The sequence below is a fragment of the Notothenia rossii genome (assembly GCF_949606895.1).
Source record: "Notothenia rossii genome assembly, chromosome: 10".
Classification (NCBI taxonomy): domain Eukaryota; kingdom Metazoa; phylum Chordata; class Actinopteri; order Perciformes; family Nototheniidae; genus Notothenia; species Notothenia rossii.
Genome location: NC_136908.1, coordinates 8414506 through 8437314, shown reverse-complemented (window position 1 = coordinate 8437314; position 22809 = coordinate 8414506). Strand labels below are relative to the sequence as shown.

The 22809-nt window shown below is 40.5% G+C and overlaps 1 protein-coding gene across 12 annotated transcripts in view; it reads left to right on the top strand.

Annotated features, from left to right (window-relative positions):
• Positions 1-22809, top strand: part of adgrb2 (adhesion G protein-coupled receptor B2) — a 223405-nt gene that overhangs the window by 46983 nt on the left and 153613 nt on the right. For 11 of the 12 annotated variants that reach the window (XM_079652995.1, XM_079652986.1, XM_079652988.1 and 8 more), the window contains exon 2: positions 18946-19837. In XM_079652995.1, the coding sequence (XP_079509121.1) occupies positions 18961-19837 (877 nt within the window). In that variant the 5' untranslated portion in view covers positions 18946-18960. Of the gene's footprint in view, positions 1-18945; positions 19838-22809 lie in introns of those variants that run through there. The other variant, XM_079652987.1, reaches the window with a different exon arrangement.

The following is a 22809-nucleotide window of genomic DNA, read 5'->3' as shown; positions in this document are numbered from 1 at the left end:
AACAGATTCAAGAGTTTGTTTCTTTTCTATTGCAGTTTGCACGATACATAAATACAGTATGCGCATGTTCCCTGGTGTGTGATTGTGTGCTGGTGCTTTCAGTGCTTTTGGGATCATCGTGTGTTTCTGCCCTCTGCCTCCCCCCTGAAATCCCGCTGGGTCGTTGTTCCTCTCTGGAGCGAATGCTGCCGGTCTGCAGCTGGAGATAAAGTTGTGGCCCTAAGGAGAGAAGGCAGGCTGCATCCACCCTTAATCCGCCCTCTCTCCCTCTCATCCCCTCCCTTGTACCTTCTCTCCATCTCTCTATCTCTCCCCCTGCTCACCACCTCTCAGACCTGTGTGTCCTTCAGGATACCACACTCTCTCATCATCTCACACACCGCTGTTTTTTTAACAGCTTCCTCCTGCTGCTCCTTCCTTCTGCCTTGTCTGCTCACATTTCATTTTTATTTCCCTTCCCATCTGCTCTTCCAAATCCATCCTCCTATTCTACTCCTTTTTTTGATTACCTCAGATGGTGGATCACCATTTCTTTGAGTAATTGCTGGCCTTTGATTTGGTGTGGAATTAGTAGAAGGTGAAACCATGTAGAGTGTTATGTCGTCCCCTCAGTACGCACGGTGCTTGGGAAAAAAGCCATATCATACTCTGCCCCCTCGACCTGGAACACACTTCAGCAGGAACTTAAGCTGACCAGTTTGATACCCATCACGGATTTTAAACTCATTTAAAAAAAAGCTGTGGGTGTTTGCACCTGCTATATCTGACTGTATATGGATTTTAATGACTACTTTTTTGACGATGTTGTATTTTAGTGTTAGCTCTGTGTTTAGTGTCCTGTCTGTCTGTAACTTTGTGTGGTAGTGTTACCACTGACAGGTCTCTCTTGAAAATTGTGTCTCAATGAGATCTACACCTGTATAAATAAAGGCTAAATAAAAAAAAAAAAAAAAAAAAAAAAAATGTCTCAGTAACTTAGATCTTATATGTTGCCCTCTGCATAGCTCTTTCATTTGACAGTAAGTAGCACCGATGTACATACATTTCTTGTTGAATTTGACCTGTTACTTTGCCAATACTGAATGTCTTTTAGGTGTAAAGAATGATTGCTTTCAATGAAAATGTAGGATATTTTTCAAATAAAATGCTCCCGATCAATATGACACTTGGAGACACTTGAAGACAAAGTCAACTTGTTCTAGTCATTTCTTTTTGCGGTACTATTTTCTACAAGCCTGTTTTACACCTGCAGAGATAATGTGACTGTTTTTATCATTCATAAAGCTATAATCGTGTTAGGACCTTGAAGTTCACAGAGAAACATTTAAGCTATCAGAGACATTTAGAAATGCATTGATTGCTTAGATAATGAGAAAAATGGGCACCGCTCTTGGCAGTTTAAAAAAGTACACCAATTTCTAAAGTAAGCTATTAGTGTTTGGATTGATTTTCTGACTTTCAGACTGCTATTACATCCTATTCATTCACAAATATGAAAATCAATGCTTGTTTAAGTGATGCAGGGACACTTTTGTAATGTTTCCCTGGGTGGTACGTTTAAAAAAAAAGCTCAAAATCTGATGTAATAGTCAATGCAAGAATCTATTTTACCCAAAAGTATTCTGCCTTTCAAATAGTCATCAGCGATTTAGAAGTAATTTGAAGTTAATAGATAGAAAGCCTGTTGAAAGCACTGGTTAGTAGACGCTTGTGTAGTCACAGTTCTTTCATTTGTTGCTAGGCAGTGATTTAACTTCAAGGACTTTCGATCTGTAGGCACATTTTCTTTGTCATTGACTTAAATGACGTTCACACTTCTGTCTGACTTCTCTGTGAACTTGACCCTTTGGTTACTGGAGGTCTCTAGAGTTGGAATGGATCTCAGAAGCCAACACACCTCTAGCTTTGCTTAAAGGTCTCCTATTTTACTGTTTTTCATCAATATTATAGGTCTCAGATATATACAAATGTCTCTGAAGTGTTTGCCTTGAAATACCAAACAGATCATTGCAGCATCCCATAATCCCCTCTGTTTCAGCCCTGTTTCCAAAGTGGTTTTTATATAAATGGATCAGGACAACAAGTGAGAGAATCTTTTTCCCTGAAACTTTCAGAGTCTCTTTCCACAGAGGGGACACATGTTGATGTAGAAGAGACATGAAGAAGTGGATTTTGCATAATAGGTGACCTTTAAGGTTTCAAAAATGGCCTCCCCTAGTCTTACTTGCATCAGTCTGGCTTCAGTCTTACTATCTGTGCAGTTATCTTATTGTGATCTTGCGCTTATAAAAGATGAATGAGTCCACGCTGAGATGCAATGTCAATTCTAGTGGAATTGTTTAATTTTAATTTGAGAGCAGCATTTATTTTGTCCCTTTGTTTCCAAATATCCAGCCATAGTCTGAATGAGAATGATTGTCCTCTGCCACTGTCGTTAACATTTGCATTTCAATAGTCCTCGCTTGATTGAACACCAACAACAGCATAAGTGATTTGGTGGGACAATTTCCTTTTTGCCTCAAAACAAACATCCATACTTATTGATGTTTCTTTTCATCAAAGGCTAGACACATCATTGTTTGCGGCTTTCACTTCGTCTGTTGGACGATATTACATATTATCTGTGTTTGCTCTTTTCTTTATCATTGATGCCATATCTTTTCATTATTTAGTTTCCTTTCTTTTTTTTGCTATATCTTCAGATCTTCTGTGGGGTTTGCAATGTCCGTCGGTCCCTACTGAAATGTATTTAAAACAAATGATGGATTGCCTTTGAAGTCATTCATGATTCCCAGAGGATGAATCATAATGACTGTCCATGTTTGACATCTAAACTAAGTTAATAACATCAGTTATAGTCAACGTAACGTAAATGAGTCAATGACAGATTTTTGGTTCTACACGAGGCACAGACATCATACCTCTCCACCTGACTTCCAGGGCTCTGAGGATCTAATATTGCTGCGACAGGAAATGATACCTGAAAGGAAAAAAGGCCTAGTGATAAAATACCAAAATGATTTTAGAAACTGGCTGGCACCCCATAATAACAGTAACTGGTAAATGGACTGCATTAATTTAGTCCTATGTTGTGACACCTTAAAAGGGTTTTACATACAAGTCAGCATTCACTGACACAGTATCCCTGAGAAGGGACTTTGTATGGCAGCCTCTTTATCGATAACATTATCACACATTTACACACTGTTAGCCATTTAATTGGGAGCAGTTTGAGGTTGAATCTCTTTCCCCTGGAAACAACGACATGTTGCCTGCAGATGATCGAACCAACGACTTTCTGATTGGAGCAGGACAATTTACCTCCCGGGGCCACAGCCGCCCCTTAGTGAGCAAATGGTGGCAGTTATACCATGACCGCTGTGTTTCATTCAGACATCCTTTTATGTGATGGTCATTATCAAAATTGACCATTTCTCTACAGAGTTCATACAAGGGAACACATTTGTTTCCTGCCTTTCTCTTTTTCTCAACTTTGTTTCTATCGTTTCTCTTTCTGTCTGTTATTGCAAGCCCTCCCTCTCGTCTTTTCATCGTTCTCTCCATATATCCTTCAGTGTACGAGGTAAGAAGAAAAAGTGACGCAGGCAAGAAATATATCCCTGTGAAAGACAGGTCTGGATAAATAAAGAAGAGGTATACTCAGCCCTACCCAGGAGGGCACGCTGGAGGGAGACGAGGGAGGTTTTTTTCCCCCCCTTTTCCTTAAGGCAGATGTCAGATTTGAAGCAGACGATGAACAAGGGAGAAGAAAGGTAGAAATGAGGAAAAGTTGAAGTGAGCGTTGTTCAGGAGGGGGAGATGTGGGCTCGATGGGTGGTAATGAGATATATGGACCAAGCCAGTGTTAGTAAAGAAGTTGAAGATGGATGCAACATGGTTTGTATCAGAGTTAGTAAACCTGCTGAGTGCCGTCTTGGTGAATTAGTATTGCAATGACTTGGATGTGTTGACTACTTTGTAAAACATAGCAACAAAGAGTTAAAGGTCTCCTATTATACTGTTTTTCATCAATAAATTATAGGTCTCAGATATATACAAAACATGTCTCTGAAGTGTTTTGCTCCAAATACCAAACAGATCATTGCAGCATTACCCATAATCCCCTCTGTTTCAGCCCTGTTTCAAAAGTGCTGATTCTCTGTCTGTTACTTTAGATGAAAATAAGGAGCCCCTCCCCACGCCCCTCTGAGAGATATCAGACAGGTTTTTATAGAAATGGATCAGGACAAAAAGTGAGCAAATGTTTTTACCTGAAACTTTCAGAGTCTCTTTCCACAGAGGGGACACATGTTGATTAGAGATGTCCCGATCCGATCACGTGATTTTGAAAAGATCGGAATCGGGAGAAAAAAATCGGGGATCGGGATTTTTTTTTTTTTTTTTAAATTTTGTATTCAATGTTACAAAACAAAAATGACCATGTTCAAGTCTTAAAGTCATCCTGAGGCCTTAGTTTTGGTTTCAAATTCACAACATCATGTATGTGTTGCTTCTTTGGGGCTTGTTTTCATAGACCTGGTTGCTTATTTCTCTCAAATCTGGCAACAGAGTGGGCAGGGCGCAGTGTCTAATTGTAGCAGTAAGCTAACGAGTACTGATAAGCTTTATTTTGTTTTGATCCAATGCTGCACAACTGAACTGATCCAATGCTGCTGTGAAAGAAAGAAGCTATATCCATGTTGGATAGAATATCCAATTTAAATAAAAAAATAACCTTAAAGGACAACTTGAATGCTTTTTTGCTTTTTTTTCTCTTAATGCATTGCATAAAGATCGGATCGGGAAAAATCGGTATCGGCAAATTGTCAAAATCAAATGATCGGAATCGGATCGGGAGCAAAAAAAGGTGATCGGGACATCCCTAATGTTGATGTATGAAAGGCATGGAAAAGTGGATTTTGCACAATAGGTGACTGGCAGGATCATAAATTGTAATGGTAATTCGAACCAAAATATGGAATCACATACATGAATGTCACCAAGATTCCATGGCTTTAAACATACACATTACTACTAGTTGTTGCATGTTAAGGGAGATTGTGCATATCATTTTCATTGGAAAAAGGCGCAGAATCCTAAAATGTCAACTTTTCAGGAGCTGTTTTTTCTCTTATTAATCTCCTTTGAAAAGGTGTCTTAAACCCTATGGCTATGTCCTCAATCCAGAGAGGAGCAGAGCATCCTTCAGTGACAGTGAAAACATGAATACCAAAATTGCAATGACAAGAGTTTCACCTGACAGCCATGATGTCACATTTCCAATATTTTAATAGTCCCTATCTATTTTTAGTCCTCAAAATGTAAACCTTGAAGTTGGGAATTAATGTGCGGGAACTGGTGCACCTTTTATGAATATGTCTTGATCTAACTTCATGTAGGTAACTCCATTAGACCAGCATGACAGCTTAAGTTTTCTCCTACATGAAACCCCCCCGTGCTGGCAGCTGTCTGCAGTCCACTCATTATGGTTTTTAATTGTGTGTCTGTTAGTAACAGAGGGTTATTTAGTGGTTAGAGGTTTATAAAATATAAGGAGACAGACTGCTGTTTACATAACGCATTACAGCTTAAATGTGTTCTTTAGGTTTACCTCATTTGTAGATGAACTCGGTTCCTTTCCTTTTTTTCCTTTGAACATTAAAACACTTTGCAGTGAATTATGCAAGACTGTTTGGAGGAATTTTAGAAAATGGTTTAAGCTTTCAACTTTGCCTTTTGTATTTCGAACAAAAAGAGTATTGGCCTTTTTTCCTCATTTGTTTGTCATGGTCTTCGAATAAGAAAGCACTCTGAAAACTCAGTTTAGCCTTCAGTTTGGCAAACACAGCTTTCCCTGTACAACAAATATTTGTGTATTATGAGGTTTACCCCAGGATTTCCTCCCGATTTATTCTTCTGTGGAATTCAGCGCATAACTGAAAATGTCCACGTTTAACACTGTTGTATATATTCTAGCATTATGTACCTTTTTTTAATAGAAGTTCATTGGTAAAGCTGTTCTATAATACTTCACTTTGCGTAAGCAGGAGGAAATTGGATGTGTTTTAGTTAAAAATATGGAACGATGTCGTCTTATTCGGAGCGGAAATGTTATCATGGCTGGTCATGTTGGTACTTCTCTATAATAACTATGGCTTTAGTGTTGGTGTGTTGTTAATTATAGTGTGGAGGAGTGTGTTGACGCTGTTGTGGGCAATGTTCAACTGAGCATGTGTTTGTTGTGTAAAATGCCACTCATTAAGTCACCGGAAAACTGTGGAGCTTTTATATTTTCTAAACAAAACAACTTGATTATGTTTGAAAGCATGATTAATTTGTTTTACCTCAAACGCACCTTTTCTGGGCCATCACATTTAAACACCAGTTAAACACAGCTGTGATTGAACAATTACCGTCACATTTCGATTAAAATAGCCAGTCTTCTTTCGAATCTCCTTGTTTACTCTTCTGGTCACTTTTCCACTTCGCTATAGGAGGACGTGGGAGAGCAATTCACTTTGAAATGTTATTCAGTGGAACATCCTAATGCATTTATAACAAGCTGTTCATCTTATTTCTGCTGTTTCACGATGCTGTCAAGACTAAAGGGCAAATTCACAAAGGGACTGCTTGGCTTTTACGGCCACTAAATCTGCACAAATACGACAAGAAGGAATCCGCAGTACCCTGCTGCCAAGCATCTTGGTGAGCCTTTGCTATTTGAACATTACATTTACATTGTATGCATACAGGATATTGGCACAAAATTGTCCCATTTATTTACAAATGATACAACAATTAGAGAGTACCTGAAGCAAAGGGGTGTCACGCCCAGACTTTCCATTTATCATGGCAGCCAGTGTTGATTCTAGAGTCTGTGGGGGCCCTGGGCAAACATTCAATGGGGCCCCCTCAAACCAGCTTTTCATCAGCACGCACAGCCCCCCCCCCCCCCCCCCCCCCCCCAAGGCAAGGCAACGACATTTAAGATAAGAAGCAGCATTTTCCGGCGCGCTATGCATGGGGCCGCCTTCAGGGGGTTTCCTGACATGTCGTTGCAGTAAATTAAAGGGTGTTTCATGTTGTCGTTGCTGTGGACCTTCTTGATCTACCTTCTTTGGGGGCCCCCTTATGGTCCGGGGCCCCAAGCAGTCATGCCCTGATGGCAGCAGTAATGCTCAGTTCTATTTCATCTATTTTGCAGTGACAACATGCATTTGTGTCATGAATTAATTAAAGGAATCAAGCTTCTCTACAGGTATTTTGTTTGTAATATATTAAATTGTAATTGAAAAATAAGTGTATTGTATACTAAAGTAGATTAATATGAATTCCCTCTGCAAAAAAAAGGCCAATTCCACTCAGCTTCAAACCTTCATGGACGTTATAACTTATCTTTTTAATTGTGAATTGGACTTGCACATAGAGCAATAAGTGGTAGAAAGCGGAAGAAAGATTCATCGTGCTATCATCCGCAGCCGCAATCAATTATTTATGAATCACTGTATTTGTGAGTTCATAGAGGGATTTGTAAACATGAGATCATTGGCACACTTCATAGTCTGATCTAAATGATCCACATTCAGCTGCAGATCACGTGTTCATCGCCTGCAATAAGACTTTAACTTCAAGCTATGTACTTTACCATATCTATATTTAAAAATCATATAAGCAACATGTATCAAAATAACCATATATTTAGCACAATGAACGCAATGAATGTTCATAGTGTTCAGCTTACAATGGGGTATATATTGCAGACACTGGTGTAAAACGGCAATACTTCACAATCTGGACACCTCATGGGTCAATATTTGTGTGTGAAAGGTCGGCTCTCCTCGGTGCCCCTGTGGGTGACACAGCTTTACTGTGGACATGGGGAACGTTGACCCCTGAACCCCCGGCGGAGGTGTAACACGTGTCAAACAGAAACAGAGAGAAAGGTCATAAACGCACGCAGGTGCTGGGTGCATTCACGTCCTCTTCAAGGTCTCTGTGTATTTCTTGCTGACATGATGGATACTTTGCTTGGAGCATGCTCAGTAGGTGATCTTGTGTTTGCCAGTTCAGTATCTCCCTTCTCCCAGCAATGTAGGCTGTCTGAGGCCCACTGTTTTTTGTGGCATACTTTGAAGTGCACACAAACATTTCAATACATTTGACATTTATCCTTTTGACTATAAGACCAAAATAAACATCAAACCTAAATCCCTATTATAAAAAAAGCCTGTAGTAGCGAAAAAGGAAGACTTTCCCTTCTTTCCTTTCTTGTGGGAACATATCCTCCACATAAAGATGTGAACAGCACACTGACACAAACACACAGTTGTAGGCCCGTACCTGCACCGTCAGCTTTCCTCTCCTCGACTCCTGTCCTCCCCTTGATAGCAAGCCCTAAAAACAAAGAGAGGAAATAGAGTGGGAGAGGAGATAATGAAATAAATACCCTGCCTGGCAACACTTCAAAGAGAGAGGGAGAGCTTGATCTGCTCTACTGCAGCTAGAGGGAAGAGATGTTACATAAAGACGAGAGATTCGGAGATAAAGGCAACAGCCGCCTACACATTCACACACAAACACAAACAGAAACCCGCTAATAAGGTTTGGCTGCTTCTGAGCTGGATAGTTGAGAATCATACTCTGTGTTATGAATCGTTTTGAGCCACTGATCAGCATTAGTTAGTATATATATATTAAATTGGTTTCTCATTAGTCCTAATATGAGCACGTTATTCCACCACTTTGGCCATGGCGAAAGCTGTCAAAGCTGAGCAAAGCTTGAATCACGTTTATTCCTGTTGTCGTACAAGCATGAGCTTTTTTCTCCCATCATGCTCTCATTTAATGTATTATTCATACATCTACACACATGTAGGCTGAAAGAGTACAAGCCCGTTTGAATTATTCTCCGCTTTCCATAAGTCCGGAAGCATGCATGTATACAGTATGTATATGTACAGTAAACGTGTGTGTGTGTGTGTGTGTGTGTGTGTGTGTGTGTGTGTGTGTGTGTGTGTGTGTGTGTGTGTGTGTGTGTGTGTGTGTGTAAACACATGAGTATAGTTGCCTCACTGTGTGGTCATGATTTGCATCCACTTAGGCTGTATATAAAAAAACACACACACAGTTCAAACATGTTTTTTATTTGTTAGCATAAAAATGTGTCCTTTTTTCAGAGGTAGTTTTCACATTGTGAGATATATGCGGTATTTTGCACACACACACACACACACACACACACACACACACACACACACACACACACACACACACACACACACACACACACACACACACACACACACACACACACACACACACACACACACACACTCCATGTTTACCTCAACTGTAACACTTTTTTGTAATCCCGCAGCCACAATTATAATAAACTATTGCTTTGTTTGTCATATTGTCTTTTTTAATGAATGTCGCTCCATGCAACATTCTTTCCACTCAATAAATGAGTTTTGGAATTTAAAAAGCCTCTTTAAAGCCATCAACATGCCATTCAGATGACTTAGCTTTAAATGTGCATTTTAAAAATATATGTATTTAATGTCAGGGTGCATGGAAAAGGTAGGACCCAAAAGCAGTATGAACAAAAAGCGAACTTTAATTTACAAAAAAAAGCCGATGACAAAAGAAAACAAGAGACAAAGTTAGCATTACCAAAACAGGGGAGCACGAGTAAATAATCCAGGAACAAAACTTCAAGGGCAAACATGGAGCGTGGCATGAAGGGAAAGACAAACAATGAACCGACACCGAACACAGGAAGAGACAAGACTAAATACAGGGAGGGGTAATCACAAGACGAGAAACAGCCGGGCAGGGGAGGAGAAACACAAGGGCAACAGGTGAACACAATCAGACAATCAGACACACCAGGGAAACTAACGACAGGGAGGAAGACACAGGGAAAAGGACCAGACAATAAACCAGGAGGAAAACATGACAGGGAGAACAACAAAATACCCAAACCCAGACATAAAAACGTGACAAAACATGAATATCGTGACATTTAAGACCCAAATCCATGATCTGGACTCCAGCAGTGAAATAGAAGCAGCAATGCTCTTTAAATATTGGTGTGAATCAATTGCTGCTCATATTTTGCCTTGAAAAGGAATCATTAGTTGGTCAAATCTCCCCCTTGTGAATTTGGAATTTAATAGGTGACTTTGTTGCATTTAACGAGCCTATTGATTAATACATTTCTTATTGTTTATTCTGATGACAAACATTGTGGTATATGCATTGTAAATTAAAGCATCAGTATAGATTTGATTATATTCTTTTTCTCTGGCTGTGTCATTTTGTAGTTAAATCTTCATCCACAAAATGGTGCAAACAATAAAATCCAATTCTATGCATTGGGCCAAATAAGCCAAATCACATCCATGAGAGAAAGAAAAAATGGCCGGCATTCTTTTTTCTTACATTTGTGTGCCAATAAATGTATAACCTTGATAAAGACCATTTTCACTACTGAGCTTTTACTTTGCAGGACCTTCAGTAAGTTGGTTTTCTAATAAAAGCAAGCTGTTAAACTTTATGTAAGACATTTCGTAGACTGCTTAGAAAGGGCATTGCGTTTCCTTCAAAGTATTCCCTCTGTGTTTCTGCCTCCCACACCCATCTTTGCTGTATTCCTACCCTCCATACCATAAATTTATGTTGTCTTCGGGGAAAAAACGAGCTGGTGTAAGCTGAACTGTTGGCAGGGATATGCTGCAGAGGAAAGCCGATCACACTCTTCCTCAGTCTGTGATTCTCTATTTCACAATGAAACCCAAATTCCCTCCAGGCCCACCACAATACTACAAGGCCCTTTTCCAACTTCTCATTGGACACCCCTCAACACACACACACACACACCCATACACCCACACACACACACACACACACACACACACACACACACACACACACACACACACACACACACACACACACACACACACACACACACACACACACACACACACACACACACACACACACACACACACACACACACACACACACACACACACACACACAGATATATGCAGATGTATACAACATCCCAGTGTGTTCTGCACACAATGGGAAGGCTTGCTTTGCTCTCAGTCCAATAGGATATGACTCTGTGTGCATGTGTGTCGCCTCAGATCCTGTCCAAACACTCAACAGATGGTGACATTTAGTTTTTTTCCATCCGAACCCTGACAACAAGGTTGAGGGTGTGAAGACGCTTGAGTGGGTGTTTTGGGGTTTGTAGGGTCGAGCCTGACACATGCTCCTGCATCTGTTCATCTACGTTCTGCTAAAAGTCTATCAGCCTATTAGCACAAATAAAGTGTGATGTTTCAGCTAGTATGCAGGATGAGCAGCAACTGGAATTGGCAGGCAGACCTTAGGACAGTTAATATCAGCACGTTGTGTTTATGTCAACAAGACAATAGCATTACGATTCTTAGCTTTTAAAAGAATGTATGGGTTCAAAACTCTATTTTTGCGTATGAAGTTGTGTCGAGCAATGTGGGATTTGTTGAAAATATTACACACAATAACAGTTTTACAATTTTGAAATTGAGGAGTTATTTAGAAATAATAGGCAGCTACCAATGTAATAATGTTAATGGCAGCATTTGTATTTTTTGTATAACTTAAACATTTTATTCTTGCAATATTTAGAATTGAGAATTATTAAAATGATATAGCAAAGTTTATTCAACTATAAAAACCTTATGATGATAATTTTCCACAGCGCTTATTTAGTGGACAGCAGAATGGATCCTGAAGTTACCGTACATTTTTGAATGGAGATTTGAACCATACTCATCCATGTTGTGAGATCATGCTTCCCAGTATGCAGTGTATTTTCAGTTCAATAAAGCCTCTATAATATGTCTGGCTGTCAGCAGGAGTATTTAATGCACTATGGGATGTGCTAACGCTGACAACCAGAGATTACACTGAATCTCCCGCATTCAAATAAGAATGGGCCCGACATGAAAGTGTTCAGTAGACCTGTGTCATAAACACATACTGGATACAACCTCCAAGTCCTGGAAGAAGCAGCAAACTTAAAATAGAATGAATGCTTATTATATTAATTCTAAATGTTGATGCGAGTCGTTGTGATCACAAACATCCTGGATGTGCCCAAGTGTTCAATTGTTGGAAAATCATATATGAATATTATACAAGTAGATGATATATGATTGTAAGTGGATTGTTCTAGTCTTTTCATTTGGATATCTTCCCATGCATGATTCATTTGTGTGTGTTTGTTTTGAAATGTATCATCTGTAAAGGAGAGAAACAACTTCAATACAAGACATTAAGAAGTGCTTTAGCAATGCTTTCAGCCTCTTTTTGCAACCTCTTCACCATAATCCTTTTATTAAGCCTTTGGTGAACAACTGTTCAACAAGTGGTGCACTTTGAGGACATATTCATGTGGCTACTATTTTGTAAAAGAAAAAATGAGAACCAAAAAGACCAACATCATACTTCCGCTCTGCAAGCAAACTTTCCCTTCGTCAAATCATTTAGATTCAAATTGTTTCTTCACTCATATGAAATGAATGACTTTCATTATCAATATCTCCCGGTTGGGGCAACACAGATCAATACTGAAATGCTGGTTTGAAACATATTGACCTAATGTTGCAGAGCAGATATTTTGTAAAGACTATGACACCATCTACTAATGAACTTAAATGTTTCTCCATTGGTATATTGAATAATGGTTTTGCTTCAGTGTAATTATCTTAGTGTAGTGCTTGGTTAATGAGGTGCAGTTCTCTTAAAGCAACGTGAGATGACATGTCAATGAATTTTTACCACAATACAACTAATGGAGTTTTCATTCCTTCTGTGTGTTTGTTTCGTATGGATAATGACACAAACTGCATCCTATAATAAATACAGGACTGATGGTTGCAACAGGGTTTTTACAATCTCCCATGAAAATAGCTTCCTGATGGTCTTGGCAGCCATTTTGGTCATTTCCTTTCTGTTTAATCAGAGCTCGTATTCACAGCCTGTATACTGTCTGTCTCTGTTGTGCTGCTGATTACAGATGTTATGGTTCTCATATTGGTGGAAATTGCAGTCATAAAGTCATTTATAAAAAAAGGGACTTTCCATTTACATCATAATACAACACATTGTTTCCTCCCTTACTGCTGCCTCTGAAACCTTCACATCTTTGCTCTTAACTTATCAAATCTGCCGTTAAACAGTTTGCATCCAGGAGACCAAGCAATTGAAGAATACAAAATTGTGAATGAAAAAACCTTCAAATGCCTTACGTTCAAAGTCAAAATCAGCTTTATTGTCAACATTTCTACGTGTCTTGAAATACCGTTTCTCGCAGTCCCTCAGTGTGACATATATACATACAACAAGATACAAAAAGGGCCTGGATAAACGGGGTATACAATTACATATGCTGTGCTCCATCAGTAGAGAATGCTATCTCTGCTACGAAGCTATTACAACTTGTCATCATCCACAACTCAGTATGGGCACAGAGCTTTCCGAATGAAACTGTTCCAGCTTTTTTTTTGGTTTCATCATCTCAACTTTGTTTATAAGGCCGTTAAACAAAGCGTAGGATAAACCAGCAAAATGTAATAGCAATGATCGGTAGTTTTCTGTTTTCAAAGTGTACGATGATATCCAGCCCTCCCATCACTTGTCTTTAGCACTTTGAAGTGTCATTCTGTGGATTATCTTCTTTAAAACTTGTGTATGCCATCGGTTGCCCCACTTCTCAACCTGAATTAATAATGCATAATTAATTCCCTGCTCAGTATCCTCACACACTTATGGTTTACGCCTTGTTCAATGTACATATCACATGTCAAGTTGACGGGAATTTATGAATATGTATTCAAACGAAATGGCCTTTGCTGTGATTGAGGGGCTTAGTTCTGCTGTCTCTTTTCACAGCATGAGATCCTCTCGGCTTGTCTGCCATTTGTGAATAACTGATAAGGCAAAGTTAAAAGCACTGCGCCGGGCTGAGCTTGTTAAAAGGACAAACAGAATATGAATTCTGAAATGTCAACCGGGCTAAATTATTTGAACAACATTGGTTCTCCATACTGGTTTGCAGCCGAAAGATCTTATCAAGATGAAACACGGGGAAGACATGGATGGGTAGATGTGGGCAAATAAATTAAGTTTAACTTTGAGGACGGCTGAGATTTCTGAATGGGGTGAAGCTGGAGATGAGAAGGGGCAGAGATGAGGATTTTATGCTGGAAGGCAGAGAGAGGAACATTTCATGACTTGTTAATCAATAGTACCAAAGAAACTCCTCTGTGCCAGGATACAGTCTTGAATTTTTGATAATATCGTGTTATCATTCAATCGAATGTGTCATGTGTGACTGTGCGGGGCTCGCACATGGATCCGTAAGTGTGCATTGTTAGATGTGTGAGCTCATAAAAGCACTGATCTCTGCTTTCAATACAATAGCTTTCTTCTTCCCCTGAGCACATATGTTGGCTATAATAATAAGCGGTTAGGGTTGCGACGTTGAGGGGGGGTTTAAGATGCTCCATCGCAACCCTCCTAAAATGCATTTCCCAAAACAGGAGCACCCTACTGAGGGATATTGTTATGTGTGTTGCCCACAAACTATTCCACTCTATTATTTCACCGGAACAAAAAGGTCTACTGGAACCTCAATGCACGGATAGCTATTCATAAAAAGGTTATTCTATTATTGCTGACTTTATACAGGAATGTACAATCTAAAAAAGGAACACTCTTTGTAAAGATAACCTTGCACTTGTTCTTTGAAGATGAATGTAATAACCCTGAACAATAAACTATACTTTAAGTTCTCTTTGCTGCTGGAATTTCATTCAGCCACAATGAGTCTGCATTGGTCTACAGGATAGCAAGTCTGTCTGTTCTATACTGCTCACAAAAATCGAATTAGAAAGGATATCAGACGCCTAATAACAGCAGTTAAAAATATTTTGTCGTCGCTTAAAGATGACACTGTCATACGGTAGAACTGCCATGTAAATTAGGTTTTGATGGAAAATAATTGACTACAAGATATCATTTGTTTTTGACAAGTTCCTTACTAATCCTAGCCCACGGAGAGAACAGGCTGGAGGGTCAAACAAGCAAAAGGACTGTAATCCAGGGGACCAATGTTCATGTGCAGTTTGAAATTATAATTCACATACAATTAACCAATGATATTTTACTAAACCTTAGTAGTTTATTCTTAAAATTAGTCTTTTTTTTGTTATAATCTCATCTAGATTGTTATCATTTACAATATTACAATGCATTATGACTGCAATCGCAATCCAGGACAAAATATTTGGAGCCTGAGAGTGAGACTATATAAACCTTTCACACTTTTAAAATGTTGTACATTCCCTGTGCTTGTGTTTTTGTTTTGCATAATTCCTAAGCATTGATAGTTAGGTTGAATTTCAACATTATGATTTCATCAGCAGTGCATTTATTCTGTCCAAAGCATGAGGTTCTCAAACATTCAGTCTGCTGTCACTTTATTTTTCAGTCACTCCAAATCACATTACAGTTGCATTTTAACGCAGGCACAACCAAAGCTGTTAAAACTTTCCAGCATGTGTACCAAGACTGTGGGGCTTATAATATAATTGGTTGATAGTTCTTATTCGCTGTAGGGGAAACAATACAGTCAACATTATTTAATCCCAGAGTCTGTTTGAATGCTGAATAAATGCAGAGCAGAGAAGCGACGCGTTTTGACTTTTTTGCCAAGTTTCTTCCGTATACATAAAACTAAAGGAGAATGTATAAGGCTGTGGCTCAGTGGGTGGTGTGGAGGACTTTGAATCAGAAGGTAGCAAGTTCGAGTCCAACTGCAGTCAGCATGTCGTTGTGTCCCGGAAGACACTTCACCTCAAATTGCTCCTGTGGGGATTGTCCACAGTACTGAATGTATGTTAGTCGATTTGGATAAAAGTGTCTAACTAATAACATATAATGTATAACTTAATGCTTTAATATATTAGTAAGATAATCCCTTATATGGAGACAGTGATACTTCCAGAACTTTTCTCTTTTGTGTGAGTTTTACAGTGGAGACAAAATCATAAAATGAAACCGAGATGAGACATGGAGGAAAGAGAATGAGGGATACACATATTTTGCTATCCTTGGTGATAACATTAATGTCAAGATGGAAGGGGGTAGGAAGACAGCAAAGCTAATGAATATGTATGGTTGCCGACAGTAAAGTGCTGTTTTGGAGTGAAGTGGGAAAAAAATGGCCTCATGAAGACAGCACTTTAGGGCCTTCTCTTGCACAGATTGTGGGTCTATGAATATTCATTGGCCATTGTCCCAAAATAAAATGTGCTTAACGCTTCTGACTTCTTCTCATCCGTGAAATACGCAAAAGATTTAACCTATGCATGGTTTGGCCTATAACGCCATCTATCCACACTTTTGATAGGGCAAGATAGACTTCTATTCTTTGTAAAGAGAAAAAAAGCACTTTTTAAAGCATATACCAGATATGTATAAGCTCAGTGTCATGGGGAAACCAGAAAAGCTATTTGTCATATTCTGTACTACAGAATGTTGCATTACATTCCCAGTGAATCCCTGGATTTAACAGTTCAGTGACACGTTGTTAGCGGGATATGTGCCAGTGGCTGCGACGGAGCCTGTATGGATGTTATATCATAGCATATTTGTTGGAATCTGAGCGTGCTCAAGTGACAAAGTCTATAACCTCATCATATGCCAGACAGCATGATGTCCTTGAGCATATTTCACAACATGCTACATTAGCTTTCACAACACTGCCATGCATTTGTCAAAGTGTCACAGCAGCCGGAGCCAACGCTGTTTAAAAGGCCTCTATGTCATGTTTTCTGTGTAAAAAAAAATCTGCAGGTGAGAATTCTGTAAGGGAAAGCCAAGTCTGAGGGGAGACAGAAAGACAGAGAAAGAAAAGCAGGAGAAAAAATCAGAAAGTAGAGGTCAGGACATATTGTGTTTCTATAGTTACTTGTCTCTCAGTAGAAGCTTCTCCTACAATAATCACTGCCTGATAAGCCAAAGGAATTAAAATGTCTTATTTTATTGTGGTCTAAAGTACAATTATGACCCTACCCTGACATCTACTTCACTTACAAAAGAACGAGGAGAACATCCTCACTTCAAAATGTTCCTTTGAGCAACTTGTTTCACTCTTGTTCCAACCAATTTAGCCGCACTGTAAAAATGTATTAAACTCAGCTAATTCTACTCCACAATTTCTTCTGCTCAGCAAGTTGAACTAGAGGTTGCACAAACCTTCCTGTGGACTCAGTGTTACACATTTAATGTCTGCAAAAGACAATCTGTGTCCATCAGAAACACCATGTGTACCGTCCGCGAGCTCTGAGCCAGCATCAGCAGAATGCATTTTAACCTGGGATGATGCACATTTCTAACATATTTTCACAATTCCAGTATAATTGCAATAATTACCTCGTCCATCTCCCCTGCTTTGTAGCCTCCCTCCATCAGCAGTCTGCCTTCCATGTATGTCAAGCTCTCATTAACACCACCGTCCTATAAGCCCTTACTGCCTCTTACTGTCCAACCTATGTGGGGTATCTCTTGACATGGTGAAGTAACTACAGTTCCTAGCCCCTGTTATCCAGGGCCCGCATGTGTTTAATGCCGTAGAGCATTAACAGGCCTGGATGAACCATGTGAAGTGCATGATACTGCTGTGTTTCATTAACCTAGGCCTTAGGGAAGTGGAGTACTTCCTCTAAAAGGACAAACCTACTTCTTAGAGGCTGCTTCACATGTTAGGCGACCTCGGTTGGTGCTACAAGGAAGAACAGTTTGATATAACAAGGGAACATTTTATAACAAGCTGCATGTACTCTCTTGAATCTGAGCCTTGTTGTTTGTCCAAAGGAGGATGGTAGTGTGAGAACAGTAGGCCTTCAATTTGAAATAGCTCTGCTTCCTTTTAGCGTTTTTAGCTATCTAGCTGGTAAACCTTTTTAGAAAAAAAGAGAAGTAATGGATACCATTGACTGCCTTTTCTTTCTTCAAAATGTTTTATTAGGTTATTAAATAGGCCACAATTGGACATGGAGTGCTCCTTTAGATCTCATTACAGCTTTAAACCTATGAATATAAAGAACATACGGATAAACAGCCAACCACAACCAGGTTACAGTTATTACTAAAGTATATACCATCTGGTTGGCATGCCATACTGCCATAGGGTTGCTGCAGTAGTAGAGTACAACCAACCTTTCCAGTCTCCAACACATCCATCTCAAACTACATTTATGCAGAACCACTTTCGACTCTCGTGTGATGGAGCAGACACAAGGGGTATACAAAAATATAGAGGGTATTGAAGTAGTTTCAGGCAAAATACTAAAACAATGTATATGCTGTTTATGGGTTTTGTGTCAGGAGTGTGTGTATTGTGCGATGAAAATGAGGCTGTTGGCAGACCCTTACTGTGTTGGAGTTGGTAATAGTTTGCCTGAGCCTTGGGGGAGCTGCTCAGCAGGCGGTGCTGTGCGTACGTGCATTTTCCCGTGTGCTTGTGTGCAAGTATCAGCAGGAAAGGCTTGTGCAGGTCCCGCAGTGCATGTCTCAAAAGCCAAGTCATCAACCCTTTTTAATCCAGCCCAGCAGGGATGTGTTTCTGTTTTTGGCACTGTATGTGTGCGTTTGAAGAACGACTTCATGAGAACTGCTGCTGTAAACTTGGTGATGTTATACTCTGAGGCGAGGTTAGAAACTCGTCCTAGTTCCAACCAGACAAGATTATTTTGTCTCGACTTAAACTGAAATACTGATTAGTTCTTCTTTTTGCCCAAGTCATGTTGGTTTTATCTAGTTGAAGATATTTCCTAACATGTGTCTAACATACCGCCTTCTCTGCTCTCTCTTCCTCTGCAGGACGAATGTCATAGGATGAACACTGCTGGTGGGGTGTGTCTGTCTGTGCTGTCCTCTCTCCTGGCTGTGGCTGGGGCCCTGGCTGCCGTGTCTGCCCTCGCTGTAGCTCCTCTCTCTGCCCTGGCTGAAGCTGCCGACGGCGTCCCTAGCACCGGGGCAGAGGGGGCCCCCTCGCCCATCTCCTCACCATGCTCCAGCCTTGTAGCTGGGGTGCTTTATGGGTCTTTCTCCCTAAGGGAGCTCTTTCCATCCAGGGCGCCGGGCTGTTCCTGGTCCCTGGAAAACCCTGATCCCACCAAGTACTCCCTCTACCTCCGTTTCACCCGGCACCCTATCATCTGCCGAACACACTCCCCCATGCTCCTCTCCCTTGATTACCACCTGGCCAATCAAAGCTGTCCCCTCCACTTACAAACAGCCACAGCCAAGGATCAGCAAATCATTGATTTGTGTGGCAGCCAATCCAACTCAGAGGGACCGTACTCGTTCCTACAGTTTGATAAGAACTTCGTCCAGCTATGTCTAACGAGACATCCAGCCGCGGGCGAGCCTCAGGTATCTAAGGAAATACTGGAGCTGAGGCTGGTAGAGGTGTTGCTCATTAACAACGAGAACTCCAGCCAGTTTACCTGCGGCGTGCTCTGCAGATGGTTTGAGGAGTGTTTACGCACAGGTCACAATGGAGAGCAGGAGGTGTCTGACGGAGATGGTTGTGGGATGACGCAGACGGGATGTATCTGTCCGAACCACAACATCATGGCACCACCTGTTCCCTTGCTCCCGGAGACGCCCCACAGTTTCAGCAACGGCTCGGTTCTTCCTGATGACTGCTGCGTCACTGAGCTGCACTCCAATGAAGCAATCGCCATAGCACCCCGAGATGTTCGACAAGGTAGGACTATGTACAACATTATCACACCTGCATTGTGATAATGAACATGTGATTAATGCCCTGTAGACAGATGTTATGTATTAATAGTACCTAGTGTTGCAACATCTACCAATACTAGAAAGGTATTCGCTGCTCTTAAAAGTTAAAATATCCCATTTTATTTGTGATGGTACTTTAAGAATAAAAGTGTTTGTGGATGTGTGAAAGCGGGCTAGTGTGTGTGCGCAGTGGGAGCTGCTTCCACTCACTGCAGGCATAGTCGGCTGTTTCTTCAGTCACATTCACGCCGCAAATATAAGTGCTTTTCGAACCGCACATCATTTGTCCACAAAGCAGACGTACGTAGCTACATTTGGCTCTAAAGTCTTGCTAAGGGTTATGAGTTGTGCCTATAACACAGAGGCTCTTTAGTCGGAACCTAGACGGAAAACTCTTTAGTGCTCTTAAATTGTTAGCGATGGTGCATTACGGACTCAGACTTTCCATTCGTACCTTTTTAAATAAAAGCTTGACACACACAACATCACTGCTTACTTACTAAAGGGAACTAACATTCAATCAGAGCGTTTCACTAGGAGGCAACCCAAAAAAATGCCTCACAGTACTGCTGACACTTAACTATTTTATATATTTACCAGCTCTTTCAGAACCTTCTATAACCAGTGACATGTGAAGGTGGAGACGTGGTGTCATGGTGTATTTTCACTATTGATTTGAGGTACTTAATCTTAGTCATAATTATGGTAGAAGGACTACACTGATGGTAGCTTATACATTACAAAACATAAAATAATGCATCCTCATATAAACAGATCTAGTGAATCCATCTTGCAAACAAGCAACAATAACAATAACAAACAATAGATATGTTATCCTGGCTTTTGATCGGCCTTAGGGAGGCCACGTGCCTCTGCTTTACAGAGAATTTATTATTTGGATTTTGTTTGTTGCCCTTTTAATTAAAAAAACGAAGCAGTTCAAAGGCGGCCCTTTTAAACCTTCCTTCAAAAGATGTGTGAATATCTGTCAGAAATTCAGCCCTCTGATCTATATTTTAGATATTCCCCCATGTGGCTAAGAGGTGTGGCGCATACTTCAGTATCAGACTGTGTGTGTGTGTGTGTGTGTGTGTGTGTGTGTGTGTGTGTGTGTGTGTGTGTGTGTGTGTGTGTGTGTGTGTGTGTGTGTGTGTGTGTGTGTGTGTGTCGATGTCGGTGTGTTTCGGTGTCGGTGTGTGTGTGTGTGTGTGTGTGTGTCGATGTCGGTGTGTTTCGGTGTCGGTGTGTGTGTATGGTTGTGTGTCGGTGTCTGTGAGAGAGAAACCATCTGTTGACAATGTTAGGACAAGATCAGATTTGACACCTATGCACACACACAGATGCAGGGTCATTCATACATCAATGATTTGAACACGAGGCAGTCATTCCCTTAGCACACATAACACACAGGAATATGCAGGCATGTGTGCAACTCGTAAATCCCTGTGTGCGTGTGCGTGTGCGTGTGCGTGCGTGCGTGCATGCGCGCGTGCGTGTGTGCGTGTGTGTGTGGCCTAGCATTACTATACTTGTGGGGACCTAAATCTGTTTATACAGTCACGTGTGGGGACTCGCTTCCCTTATGGGGACAAATTTGAGGTCCCCATGAGGGGAATCATTCATTTTAGGGTGAAGACTTGGTTAGGTTTAGGGTTAGGGTTAGGGTAAGGTTAAGGTTAAGGGTAAGGGTTAGGGTTAGACATGTGTTGATTATGGTTAAGGTTAGGATAAGTCTCCAGGAAATGCATGTAACTCAATGTAATGTCCCCTGAAGTGATGTATACATGGTATGTGTGTGTGTGTGTGTGTGTGTGTGTGTGTGTGTGTGTGTGTGTGTGTGTGTGTGTGTGTGTGTGTGTGTACCTTTCAGCAACATAGATAAGCGTTTTATCCATACCGAGATGGACTAGTGCTTGTACTTAAGCTTTCTTATCCATTTGAGTTCATCACCGCCACCAGAGTATTTCCTTTAACGTAATTAAATTAGACTAATATAGAAGTGAATGTAGATAAACAGAGAGATGTTGCAGTTTCTCTTAGAGTTCACAGTATTACATAATAGCGTTCCTCTGGGTGGATTATTGGCATGTTTGCAGAGTGAACCGCGCCAATTAGATTCCAGTTATTTCTATTGCATGGCTCTGACAACATACTTACACAAATACGTAGAGCTCCGGGGAGTCTTACCTTGCTAAGGGGAAGGTTATCGTTCTCTGGATTCAATCAGCAGGGGGGGAGTGTCTCATCTAATACACTCAGAGAGGAAGAGGGACAGAGGCAGAAACATGGTGTAGGAGGACTGATAATTGAGACAAAAGCTAAAAGGATAGAGGCACTGGGTAAATGAATGCCAAGTGTCAGGAGAATACTGAGTTCATGCTAATTGCCTGGAAGCTTTGTTGGCCTTTTTTCCATCTTACCTCAAAGACACTGATGTTGCATACATGTTGGTTAGCGGCTGCCGGTCTTTCTATGATGAAACTTTCAACATGCATAGAGACCGCTGTGAACCGCAGAGAGGCCTTGATAAGGAAGGCAGTTTTCTTCCAAACAATTCCCCCATGTCCTAATTACCCTAAAATAGCAGAATTACTGTAAACCTAACATTGCATTTTCAGGGTGCGAGCCAGTGTCTTGCCCACATCCTCCTCCTGTCCCCCTTCTCTCCCTTTCTAAAAAAGAACAACATCACTCTTGCTGAGTCAGAGGCTCTTGAAAGCAAAGCTTACATTATGTCTCTCCACCTCTACTTTGTGTAATCTTTTGCTCATGTTTTGACTCAACCCTTCTTACAACTCTTTCTTTTTAACTGCATGTAAGGCAAGGCAAGGCAAGTTTACTTATATAGCACCTTTCAACTCAAGGCAATTCAAGGTGCTTTACAAACATGGAAGACATTCAGACAAAGGCATTTAAAAACAATCATTAAAAAGA